Genomic DNA, 13707 nt, shown 5'->3' with positions numbered 1-13707 from the left:
ACGAAAAAGTTGAGATATTTAGCTTTTATATCAGCTTATCGGTAAAATATGGTGTTTTTACAAAAAAAAAAATGTAGACGCGAACTTTTTTTTTTCTGTGCACAGATTGAAAATGCGTTAACATATCACAGGTAGAAAAATCCTTCAACTACTGAGTATTACTTAGGTTAGGAAACATCTACAATATTATGAGTTTTGTAGACTTTTGCTGAAAATGTACCCATTTTAGAACACATACGCAATGGTTTAAAAGTACAAACAAACAAAAACTCAGTGCGAGAAGCCCTAGTGATTCAAATCAAATCAAGTGTTGTTTTTTATTTTATTTGATTAATTTTACTTTTATTTCATTTGATTAATTTTACTTTTATTTCATACTGAAATTATTTATCTATTTGTTTATTGTTATTTTTAAGAGCAGACGAGTGCGTGTATAGTCACAGCATTACCCATAGATCGGTCATACGAGCTCTGAGCTCTCTTGCGTGAGGAAAATAGCTGTCGATCACGAGTCCAACACGTGATCCAAAGACCAAGGTGAATCACACACACATACTCGTGTCTATACTTGGCTAGGGGACAAGTAAAATGAACCTGAAACAGTATCACCTCCTGTGATTGGTTAAGAGTTGCTTGAGTGTGTTTGTGTTTCAATAGTATTATTTTTGTGTTTCGTGTTCCTCTGAGATGAACTATAAGCAGGACATAAATTTGCCCCCCCCCCTTTTTTTTTGGGGGGGAGGGGGCCTGTATAGAAAGAATTATATGAAATGCGTTAGGTAAACTAAACACTGATAACTGAAGGTCGCAATAACCAATAATGTGTTTTTATCATTTTATATTGTTGCTGGTCGAAGCCGTAGTGTACGTATACAATACAAAATATCATTGAAGTGCAGCCTGAGTCTGAGACCCCGACTCGGAATCTCACGGCATAGTGTGTAAAATGCATGTAGGTTATCTTTTTTATTTTAAGTAATAAACCCACATTATTTGATACATTCGTGGTTGCATGTAGTCTTTTTGCAGCATCTCTTTGCGGCCGCTGAGTAAGGCAAGAAATAAAGTCGACCCTTACGGCAGACTGACCGTCTGCCGTAAGGGTCGACTTTATTTCTTGCCTTACTCAGCGGCCGCAAAGAGATGCTGCAAAAAGACTACATGCAACCACGAATGTATCAAATAATGTGGGTTTATTGCTTAAAATAAAAAAGATAACCTACATGCATTTTACACACTATGCCGTTGTGATATAGATATTGACGGCACAGGAATGATAAAGTATAGTTGAACAGAACGCTGGATAGTAGTTCCGGACTGTTATTGCTTTCATTATTATGCCCAGCGCGATCATATCTATACCCTTTGGAGAAATTTATGTTGCAGTCGAGGCCTGTTACATTCACGATATTGATATGGATGAATTCTATAAAGAGTATGGGATTGCGAACGCAATTATCAATACTGAGATGATAGAGGAACGTCTTGTTCAGTAAATCTGAGAGCCCGTTTACTAGTGGTGGGCAGCTACCGGTACAGTGACCGGTTTGGTCGGTAACAGCCTTGACGGTAGCTTACCGGCAATAATTCTGCTACCGTTAAGGTTCCGTTAACCGATAAGCTATACCAAACACTCGTGGAGCGGTAAGCACGTCTCGGCTTGGTGGTACTGAGTGACGGTAGTGGTGGGCAGCTACCGGTAGTTACGGGTTTTATCGGTAACAACCTTGACGGTAGCTTACCAGCACAAAATCTGCTACCGTTTAGGCTCTGTTAACCGATAAGCTATCCCATAATACTCAGAGAGCGGTAAGCACGTTTCGGCTTGGTGGTACTGAGTGACAGTACTGACGGCCCAACGTAGGATGAAAATTAACAGGAACGTATTCAACGTGCTAGATCGTCCTGCTCCCTTCTCGGCCCACAGATGCACAGTACGTAATGTACGTATTCGAATATGAAAATTAACAGACGTGCTAGATCGTTTTGTTCGCATCTCGGCCCGCAGAGGTTCAGTGCAAAATGTACGTATTAGATTAGTCAGCCTATGTGATCTAGAAATGAAGAGGTGGTCAAACTACTCGAAAACTTTTCAGTCTGCCTGGCTAAAGGATCCCCTGTTTAAAAAATGGTTAGCGGAAGTGAAAGAGGATGGAAATAAGGCACGTTGTAAAGTTTGTAGAACGGACATGAAAGCTCACAGAACGGGGAGATTGGAGAGACACTGTTTCCACACTTACCAGATCTTCATATTTAACTTTATATTTAATGTTTATTAATATATGCATATTTACATAAATGTACGCAGTTGCTCATGAAAGACACCATCTGCATGTTACAATCTATTTGTACTGTACTTGTATTGGAGTTAATCACAAACAAGTTCACAAATACACTTATCAGACTCGCACGAGTGATGACTGACAAGGATATATATATAAGCTATGGGTTGGGGCAGGGAATACAGTATACCACAACAGATTCACGGAAAGCAGAGACAAGAATACGCGGGCAGAGACGATCAAAGATTCTGGTGGATTAACACTGTGCCCATTGAAGTGGCCTCTACGACGCAAGGTAACGTGTTATTCAAAAATCATATTTTGTTAGTGATACGCATGTAATTATTATTCGCGTAGTCTTAAGTAACTAATATTTGCGAGCCTTACCCTAGATTGGTGGAGGTGGCGCGCGCTGGCGATTCCGGTGGGCATGTATCCAAATGGATACACAGAATAAAAAATTAAAATAAAATATATGCGTGTGTTTTTTGTCCATTAATATAATATAAATATAGGGTTCGTAGAGTCCTGCTAATACAAAATTAACTTAATTCCAATATAAAAAATGACAACTATGAACAATTGAAAAAAACTTTGACAGAAATTCAAAGGGTTGAGATTGTGTTCCTGAGCCTAATATAAGAGGAACTTGGTAAAAAAAAAAAAAAAAATTATGAAAATGACCTACATATGTCAATTCATCTCGCACAAAACCTTTAAAACCTCAATTGTACAAAAAACTTTGTCCTGACTAAATGAAAAATGAGTGATTTTGGAAATGAATTTTTTATGTGTAATGTGTAAAAATGATGCATGTAATTATTTTTCTTTTATGAAATTGTGTTTCTATGTGAAATATATATTCTTTGTATGAAATTGCACTTACATAGAGACGGAAGTGGAGTGTGAGAGGGAGAGGGGGGGATTGGTGCGTAGGCCTATGCACTGAGGGAGAGGAGGTAATGCTGTGACCTTACACGCACCCCCTCCCTACTCCCCGCCCACGAGAGTTGGAGTAACGACTCGGAGCGCAGGATTTTTATAGTGACGACGTTACAAAACTTGTGACTACACACCATAGTAGGATGAAATTTGTTTAGATTTAAGTCATAAAGGCGACTCGAACTTGGGACGTCACTACTACCTCACGAGTCTTTTACCGGTAAATTACCGGTAATTCCGGTAACGGCATTGTTGTTTACCGGTAATTCCGGTATTAAAATTAGCGGTATTTGCCCAGCACTACCGTTTACAAATCTGAGGAAGGTAAGCGCTTATGGTTTCTCTATACCATGTAGCAATGTTAATACAGAACGAGTTTTTTTCAATGATGAACTCGGAAAAATAAGAATAATCGCATCCAAGTGGACTATAAATATGTAACTCTAAATGTGTAACAACTCAGACGGGTGGTCAGCTATAAGCAAAACATCCATTAACAACAAAAGACTATTTGAGATTGCAAGTAAAGGAGATTATACTGTATGAAAAATTCAATTTAGGATGTAGGTGATATAGTAAGAAGGCTACTAGGATCCTTTAGTTTGTGAAGTAAGTTAATTTAGCATACAGTATTTTGTTCTGTCAGGAGTAAATTTTTATATTCATTTCTTTCAGTCCTTTTAAGTATGTTTTATAAACTCTATACAACTTTTTTATATTCTGACTCCTCAGTAAACATGTTTAAATGAAGTTAAAGTAAATGTCATCAATAAAAAAAAAATCTTTGTTTACATTCTTCTTAGGAGAAGGAGCCACCTAGTCATCCACGGTACGAAAATCCAACTTAAGAAATGTCATAGAATTTGGAAGGACAACACTCATGCAGGTAATAAGGAATTGTTAATCTGGACACTCGTCATGTATTTTTTGTGTGGTAGAGGTTATTTTCCTTATATGTTCATAACTTGGTGTTGCCTGGTTGGATGTTAGTTCCAATCGCATATGACTGCCAATTTGGTAGGTAAGATGTATTTTGTCAAGACGCTTACTAACTGCGGGTTACTAACAGGAGTAACATACATTATTTGGGACTGGAATACACCAAATACTTGCAGCGAAATGTTTCGCAAGAGGAAGTGTTGCCTCAGAAAATATTGATAAGTAATTGACTTTACATCGGAATGTTCCGGAAATAGCGACATTCCCCATCATAATCTAACCAAAAATTAGGCTTATATTGTGTTCGAGATATACGAGTAAGATTGCCACTGTCTACGAAAAATAATTCTAATTCATATAAAGTGACAAACTAGTCCCACCATGCTCCTTGTTTTAGTAGTTGGTGGAACGGTGTGAGTTGGGGCGAGTGTAACCTAACCTAGCTATAGGTAGGGATAAGGAAGGTTCGGCTGACTAGATTACTTTCCCCCAGTCTAAGATATTATTTTTGTTTATGGTCTCATATTTCCTCCGAAATAAATTCATTCACTCGCCAATCCAGTCTGTGTAGGTATGTGTGTGTGTGTGTGGGGGGGGAAGTATTCCCTGACAAATGGAAACCAGTAAAGGAATCACAAAAACATTTAATTCTGACATCCTTGGTTATTGGGTGGGTGAAGCAAACATTATTTATTTATTTACTTGTTTATTTTTTTGTAATATTTGTTCATCCACCCACCAAAAGAATTAAATAATATGTTGGTTTACGGAACAAATATTCACGCAAATTACTTATAACTCATTTGAAGTGGCTGTTTTCACTGAGTAAATATAACTCAAGAATCTACTCCGAACGAGCGACTTGTTTAAATATTTGATGGAAGGAAGGTGTAAATCTAATCTATCCTAGGTGTAGGTAGGGACGCATATATATATATATATATATATATATATATATATATATGTATATATATATTTATATATATATAATATATGTATATATATATATATACATATGTATATATATATACATATTTTGCTGGTAACCACTAAGGAAATCGGAAGAAAACAGTATATCCCAAGCGCTTTCGTGTAATTCACATCTTCAGGGGAATACAGAAAAAGTTGTATTACAAAGAGGTTTAAAAATAACAAGATTATACCTCTTTGTAATACAACTTTTTCTGTATTCCCCTGAAGATGTGAATTACACGAAAGCGCTTGGGATATACTGTTTTCTTCCGATTTCCTTAGTGGTTACCAGCAAAATTTGTGGATCACGTGTTGTTAATAGTGATCTTTCTGCATACATATATACATATATGTGTGTGTATGTATGTATGTATGTATGTATACATACAGGCTTCTGATGGCATTGCTGCGGAATTTCAAGATAGTGCAAAAATTTGTTTTGAAAAAACCAGCCTAGAAGTTCAACATCATTAGTGAGCATGCAGGAGGGAAGCCCATCGTATGTAGGATGTTTCGGCCTCAGACGTTTCGGCCAGAACTCTGCAGGGTAGGACGTTTCGGCCAGTCCTCCAAATTTTGCTATTATTATTTACTTATTATTGAAAGAAAATAAATTAAAAGAATTTAAAAAAAATCTAATATATCATTGCAAGTAACAATACATTTGCATATTGATTCCATACTATTTTCATATTATCACATTTCTTACTATACGGATATTTGTTGACAAAAAAATCCGTTGTTGCCAAGGGTAACCGGTCAAAACGTCACCTACGAGACAGAACGTCCGCACATACGAGTCAGAACGTCCACATATACGAGTTGGAACGTCCACAAATGTACGTAGGTCATAACGTCCACACCTTGCGTTCTACAAGTTGTCTTTCAATTTAGTCAATACTCCAAAACGATATTTTATTCATGAGATCCACGATTTATGTAATCTTTTTAGTAGGCAGTATTTAATTAATTTTTTAGATTATTGTAAATTAAAAGTCGCATAGATTTTTTTTAGCTTGTATTAGCTTATGATGAATTGATGATGCAAAAATCATTGTGTATTGCGAAAAGTGATGTGAATTCAGTAATTAGTGTCATCTCAACTGACGATTGTCGCTAGTTGTCGCTAAGTAGTGCACTGAGATTAGTTGACGCTAAATTCATCGGCAAATAAATTAAATTTAGGTCGTGTATATCGTATCAAATTAGGTTCGAATACATCATAAATCATTGCAAGATACATTTTATGCCCAAAAATATTAGTTGTCGGTTTAATTAATGCAGTTGACGCTAGTTCTTGTTAGTTGTCGCTGGTTCTTGCTAGTTGTCGCCAAGTAGTGCGACCGTGTTTTCCGCCAACCCTGAGGTTAGGGGCAGTGGACAAACGTTGATTTATAACATCTTTGATTGGTGTGTACGTGTGTAGTGGTCGTCTTCGATGTTTTGATCAATATTTCTTGTTTCCAGCAATGCTATTGTATCGTACATTATACATAGATCTCTTTTATTCGTGTCCTCTATTCCTTACAATATTTATTCAGCCATTCATTTTACTTAGTATTTCATGATCAATTACTGATGTCACAGTCTTTGTTTTTTTTTTCTGACATTTTCTGTATAACCGTATAATTGTTAGAATTTGCTCAACCTTCCATTTCTCTCATCTTCCGTTAAGCGTCTCCTTTTATACGAACTGTTTGCTTCCTTCTTTACTGCATTTTGGTTAATGCCCCACAATAATTGTATACGCTTGTGTTACTATTATTTAATGTTCTCAAAAAGATAGACGTCGAACTCATTATATATATTTTCTTTCAGGTCAAGGGGTAGATATAGATTTTTTCCTTCGAAGATTCCGTATATTTATCATATAATAGCGAGAATCGTGTGTGGCGTCTGCTATGCTCAGATCGTACAAGTCATCTTAAATATCACGCGATGACACACATTGATGAGAAACCTTTCAAATGTGACCTGTGTGATTCAGTTTTCTCAAGAAAGATTACACTTCAACGACACATGAGAACGCACACTGGAGACAAGCCTTTCAAGTGTGACCTGTGTGATGCAGCTTTCTCACAAAAGAGTTCTCTCAAATATCACGTGAGGACCCACACTGGAGAGAAGCCTTTCAAGTGTGACCTGTGCGATGCAGCATTCTCAGGAAAGGGTGCTCTCAAATATCACACGATGACCCACACAGGAGAGAAGCCCTTCAAGTGTGACATTTGCGAAGCAGCTCTGTCCTCAAAGATTGCTCTCGAACGTCACGTGATGACCCACACTGGAGAGAAGCCTTTCCATTGTGATATGTGTGATGCAGCTTTCTCACAAAAGGGTAAAATAAAATATCACATGATGACCCACACTGGAGAAAAGCCTTTCAAATGTGACCTGTGTGAGGGAGCCTTCTCAACAAAGCGTGGTCTCAAATATCACGTGATGAACCACACTGGAGAGACGTCTGCGAAGTGTGACCTCTGCGATGCAGCTTTCTCAAGAAAGAGTGCTCTCAAACATCACGTGATGACTCACACTGGAGAAAAGCCTTTCAAGTGTGATATGTGCGATGCAGCTTTCTCACGGAAGAGTGCTCTCAAATATCACGTGTTGCACCACACTGGGACGAAGATTTTCAAGTGTGACATGTGCGATGTAGCTTTCTCAAGAAAACTTTCTCTCGAACGTCACGTGATGACTCACACTGGTGAGAAGCCTTTCAAGTGTGACTTGTGCGATGCAGCTTTCTCACAAAAGACTGCTCTCAAATATCACGTGATGACCCACACTGGAGAGAAGCCTTTCAAGTGTGGCCTGTGCGATGCAGCTTTCATAACAAATAGTAATCTCAAAGGACACATAATGACCCACACAGGAGAGAAACCCTTCAAATGTGACCTTTGTGGTACAGCTCTCACAACAAAGAGTGCTCTCGAACGTCACGTGATGACCCACACTGGAGAGAAGCCTTTCCATTGTGATGTGTGTGATGCAGCTTTCTCACAAAAGAGTTCTCTCAAATATCACGTGATGATCCACACTGGAGAGAAGCCTTTCAAGTGTGACCTTTGCGATACAGGTTTCTCAAGAAAACATTATCTTGAACGTCACGTGATGAACCACACTAGATAGAAGCCTTTCGAGTGTGATACGTGCGATGCAGCTTTCTCATAAAAGAGTGCTCTCAAATATCACATGATGACCCGCACTGGTTAGAAGCCTTTCAAGTCTGACCAGTGCATTGCAGCTTTCTCAAGAAAGTATTTTCTCAAACAACACATGATGACGCACGGTGGGGAGGCACCTCAAATGTGATCCGTGCCATACAATTTTCTCAGAAAAAAGTAATCTTAGACGTCACGTGGTGACCCATAGAGAAAAGAAACATTTTAATTTTATTTATTTTTATTTTTATTTTTCCATTGGTCTTATTTCTTTTGTCACGTAGTGACTCACACTTCCCCACGAAACTTTGGTCTCTGTCACCCCCGTATCTCCGTAATTACTGGTTTAATTCTGTTTACTGCTACCTTCCATGGTATTGTATTTCTTTCACTTTCAACTACTTCACTCAAGTATGTCTTTCACCATATCTTTCTTTAGAAAGTAATGTTTCTTGATGGGTTGAATTAAACTTGGTCAATTTGATTTCATTTCTTCTCAAATGACATTACACTTGGCTTATCATTTTACACCAAGGGACTCCCGTCTGGGATCCTCAATCCACTCACAAAGCCACCTCTGAACCGACGTCACGACTTTGTTCATCCAATGATCTTTACTGTTACAAATAAGTGCCTCTTCCAAAGGCGTGACTTTCCTGCCTTGTATTAATAAAGTTTTTTATCCACCCTTCTCCAATCAGAAAGACCGTTACAGCGTCTTAAGCAATACTGCTTACACAAGCAATCTCGATATCGATGCAGGAATGGCTTAGTTTACATATTGTCACATCAGCATTAAAATCTGTTCCCTAGCGGTTGTTTATAAACTTTAGACGGGGAGATTATGCAACTCCTTCGCAACTTATGTTTTCCAAACATTCTACACATGAAATGAAATTCTTGCCACCTACCCCTCTATCTACCTGCCTCTTACAATCTCACCTTTTGTGTGATGACCTACGCTGAGTGATTTGACTTTTCTGTATGACTGTACGTTGAGCTATTAAGTATTGATACACTGTTATAGACCTGTTTGATGAGTCGTCCCGCACCCATATTCTCGGTTGTAGAAGTTAGTTGGTTTACTCACAGTTGTGAAGTCATTTAAGTGACCTTGGATTGGCCTATTGTGTAATTACATAATTAAAGTCTCGTTCCATAAAGTGCACGAATGTTCTTATAATTAAGGATTTTTTCGAGAATATTATACAGTGGCGTTTCACATTACTACGGATACAGTTCTGTTTACCTTAGCATCGTGCAAAGTTGGCTGGAGTATACGCCATTGTTACTTGTAATTTGTTACCGCAAATATAACTAAGATTATATCTTCAGCATTGTTTATTGAATCCCTGGAGAGACAACGCCCACAGTTTACTGAAATCTTTGCAAGAGATACAATATATCATATGATGACTTGTACATTGTTGTTGAAGAATAAGTCAAAGGTGTTAGTTGAATAGGTTGGTTTTGTTATTATCTAAGCCAAGGAGAAATATTTCGTATCGTAGTCGTTTTTATTGTATTTGTTCTTATGTACCTCGTGATAGAGATTTTCATAGATCATCTCTGAAATATATCGTGAAACCTCCATGACTTCTAGTGTCATTGTACTTTCTGTATAATGTAGTTGGTATTTGATTTTTCTGCATGTAACACATCCTTCTCTGAGTCTTTGTTATGGCAACATAAATTAAAGCTTCCTCGATGGTGATTTTTTTTAACACTTAACTGTGGTTAATGTTACTTTATTTATATTTGTTATCATTGTTATTATTATTTATTTGATATTTCATTTTTAAAGGCCATTTATAAACGAAGTAATTTTTTTCATTAACGGATTGTCTTTGTCGTGGTTAGGTTCGGACAAGGCAGGGAAATGAAACTCACAATAACACTAAGGTACTCAAGAGGAAGGTTGTAGTCTAAGAGCGAAGGGGAACTTGAAACTTGGAGAAGACTGACTGCTGCATGGAGAGAACTGCTGCGTGAAGAGGATTGCTGTTTGGAGAGGAGTGCTGCTTGGAGTGGTCGTGCCCTGGAGTGAACTAGCGGACTAGCTAGGTAAGACCACCCGCTCGCGCGAGATCGGTTTTTGTGGGAGGGGAAGAAGGTCTGTAAGGAAATGAAGAGATAGTAATAGTGTATAAAAGAGGACTTGTACCACCGGGCGATTAGGGATGTTCATTTCGTGGTGTCGTGGCTTTGGAAGTATGGGCAGGAGACTGGGGTTAATATGTGTAACCGTTTGGTTACGTAGGAATATCTATTCTTCTTATCCTCATCCAACAAAGTTAGAAAACGAGTAGGAGGCTTAGTCTTAGGGAAAGATAGAGAAATTGGAAATAATTTTAGTGGTAGGTAAACTGAAATGAGATGTAGTAGGAGAGATAGAAATGAAAATAATTTCAGTAGAAGAAAAAGTTTATGTTGTGCATGTAGTTGTTAGTTTTGTTTGCGATATGGTTGTGTGCGTGTGTATTCTACACATAGAGGGTTGATGCCTCCAACGTGTATGTTTACAGCCTGAATCTGAATCTCTAGGAAAGACCACCCGCTTGCGCGGAATCGGTTTTTATGTGGGAGGGGAAGAATGTCTGTAAGAAAATGAAAAGATAGTAGCGTATAAAAGAGGGCTATTGCCACCGGGCGATTTGCGAGCGATTATGGTTTATTGGTGGTCGTGGCTCGGGAGAAATGGACCGGGAGCTTGGACGGCAGCGCTGACGCCGGAGTTAGGATTAGGATCACCAACGAAAGTTTAGAAAATGGTAGGAGGCGTAGTAGTAGAGAAAGGTGGAAAAACGGAAAAATCTTTAGTGGGAGGTAAACTGAAATGAGAAGATGTAGTCGAAGAGAAAGTTAGAAAGGAAGCGAATTCTAGTCGAAGAAAAAGTAAGTGTAGATGTTTGTGCGTGTGGCGTGGCACTGTTCGTGAGAGGTGTATGTGTGTATCTTACGGGAAGTGAGTAGGGTTCACTTCCCACGTGTAGAGTGCGTTCCTGATAAGCCACAGGTGGGGCCATGAGTAGCCTGCTTTTCCCCAGGTTGGGTTTGAGTTCCTGTAGAGCTGATCCAGTGGCGGTGCGAGGGGGGGTAGGCGGGCGGTGTAAAACCCGCCTATCGACGTCAACGAAGAGATCGGTCCGTAACCAGACCGGCAGCGGCGAGCGCGTTCCTGATAAGCCACAGGTGGGGCGTGCGTTGCCTGTTTTTCCACAGGTTGGGTTTGAGTTCGTGAAGAGTTGATTCAGTGGCGGTGCAAGGGAGGGGCAGACGGGCGAGTGTTGTATGATCTCTTTCCTTCCAATCACAACCCTGAAAACAGAGAATTACGTGATTGGGAATTGTGTGTAAATGTTAGAAGTGTAAACTCGCTCACCAGCGTCAGCGAAGAAGCCAGCGTTAGGTTGCGGGCCGGTTGGACAGAGTGTCCCAAGCCTCTCCGTCGACCAGCCTGCGATCAGATTGAGGGTTCTGAGTGAGACGGTTTGGGCCTCTGCTTTGCCAGCGAGCAAGTGTGCTTGTGCCTCTTTTCTTCCAAGCACTACTCTGAAAACAGAGATTTACGTGACTTGGGAAATGTGTGTATTTGTCTTGGTGTAAACCCGCCTGCCGACGTCAACGTAGAGGTCGGCCATGCCAGACCGGCAGCAGCAAGGAGATATTTCTCCTCGCTACCACCGGCCGGCGAAAGATTCCTTGGAGTTTGTTGAGAGAGCTGGTTTGAAGAGACGTCTGACCTCTACGAGCTCGTCTCGGCTAGGCGCAGACTTTTTAAAGGAGGCTGATGGGAACCCGGGTAGCTTTCCGAGTTCCTGATTGGCTGGTCGCTGACTGGCCGGGACCTCTTTGCGAACTATGCTTTCCAACTACAGCGAGTATAAAAGCCTAGCTCGAGTTGTGTGACGGCCAGTCTGGTTTTGACAAGCGGCTCGCCACTACATCTTTTAAGTTAATTTTGAATATAAAATTAATGGACTAGTTAACTTCCGTTATATTGGCAATTTCCGTTAATCGTCCGTTAACTTCATAAAGTTTCCATCAATTACAGATTTTTACTGCAGATTATAATTGAATAAGTCATCGTAACACTTTCTAACAAAATAAATATGTAATATTTCAGTGTTAAAAGATATATGTGCTTCTATGGATAAATCATGGAAAAGGAACAAACGAAAAGAATATAAAGATATATCTCTGAACACATGACACTTCTTTTTCCTTACATAAACTCACCAACAGTATATAAAGTAGGTCTGGCATACGATAGCTATGCCTATATGGGCCTGATTCCCGGAGTTTTGACCAAAAACATCCTTGTTTTATTGGGGTTTGCGTTTTTTCGCATATATGCTCCAATCTCTCCTTCGACCAATTGATACCCCAATTATTTCTACAGAGACCAGTTTCTTGTATGGTTTTTGTTGTTACTCTGTAACCCTCACTAACAATCATCGGTCAAGCACGTGATCCGCATACATGCGAGATAGTACTCGTCTTAGGCAAGACCTCCCCAATCTTGTAGATATCACAAATTCGTCAATCATCAACAACAGCTTGACTCAATAATGTTTTGATATTTGATGGAAGGAAGATGTAAATCTAATCTATCGTAGGTGTAGGTAGGGACGTATATATAATATATATATATATATATGTGTGTGTGTGTATATGTATTTGATGAATGTTTTAGACAGATGAGGGAGTGGGTGGAGGAAGAATAAGTGAAGATGGGCTGGAACTTTTTTTAAGCAATAAAAAAAGTCCCAGCCCATCTTCGCTTATTCTTCTTCCACCCACTCTCTCTCATATATATATATATATATATATATATATATATATGTATGTATATACATACAGGCTTCTTTTGGCATTTCTGCGGAATTTCACTTGTTTTCCGCCAACCCTGAGGTTAGGGGCAGTGGACAAACGTCGATTTATAACATCTTTGATTGGTGTGTACGTGTTTAGTGGGTCGTCTTCGATGTTTTGATCAATATTTCTTGTTTCCAGCAATGCTATTGTATCGTACATTATACATCGATCTCTTTTATTCGTGTTCTCTATTTCCTTACAATATTTATTCAGCCACTCATTTTACTAAGTTTTTATGATTAAATATATATTAATGTCAGTCTTTTTTTTTCTGACATTTTCTGTACAACCTCATAATTGTTAGTATTTGCTCAACCCTCCATTTCTCTCTTGTTCCGTTAAGCTTCTCCTTTAATACGATTTGTTTACTTCCTTTACTGCATTTTGGTTAATGCCCCACTATAATTGTATACGCTTGTGTTACTACTATTAAATGTTCTCAAAAAGATAGACGTCGAACTCATTATATATATTTTCTTTCAGGTCAAGGGGATACGGATTTTTTCCTTCGAAGATTCCGTATATTAATC

At 38.9% G+C, this 13707-nt stretch overlaps 1 protein-coding gene across 1 annotated transcript; it reads left to right on the top strand.

The window, feature by feature from the left end:
• Window positions 1-4022: 4022 nt before the first annotated feature.
• LOC143030738 (uncharacterized) lies at window positions 4023-9628 on the top strand. The gene is made up of 2 exons (XM_076193939.1): window positions 4023-4110; window positions 6954-9628. The coding sequence occupies exon 2, from the start codon at window positions 7074-7076 to the stop codon at window positions 8265-8267; it is 1194 nt and encodes a 397-aa protein (XP_076050054.1). The 5' UTR covers window positions 4023-4110; window positions 6954-7073; the 3' UTR covers window positions 8268-9628.
• Window positions 9629-13707: the final 4079 nt, after the last annotated feature.

This window comes from Oratosquilla oratoria, chromosome 12, assembly GCF_046742065.1.
Source record: "Oratosquilla oratoria isolate Oo_2021 chromosome 12, ASM4674206v1, whole genome shotgun sequence".
NCBI classification, from domain to species: domain Eukaryota; kingdom Metazoa; phylum Arthropoda; class Malacostraca; order Stomatopoda; family Squillidae; genus Oratosquilla; species Oratosquilla oratoria.
The sequence above is the reverse complement of the archived record's forward strand: the minus strand, read 5'-3'. Positions and strand labels throughout refer to the sequence as shown.

Excerpts from the sequence above, each read along its gene's own strand:
- LOC143030738 (XM_076193939.1), top strand. The coding sequence starts at position 7,074 with ATGACACACATTGATGAGAAACCTTTCAAATGTGACCTGTGTGATTCA.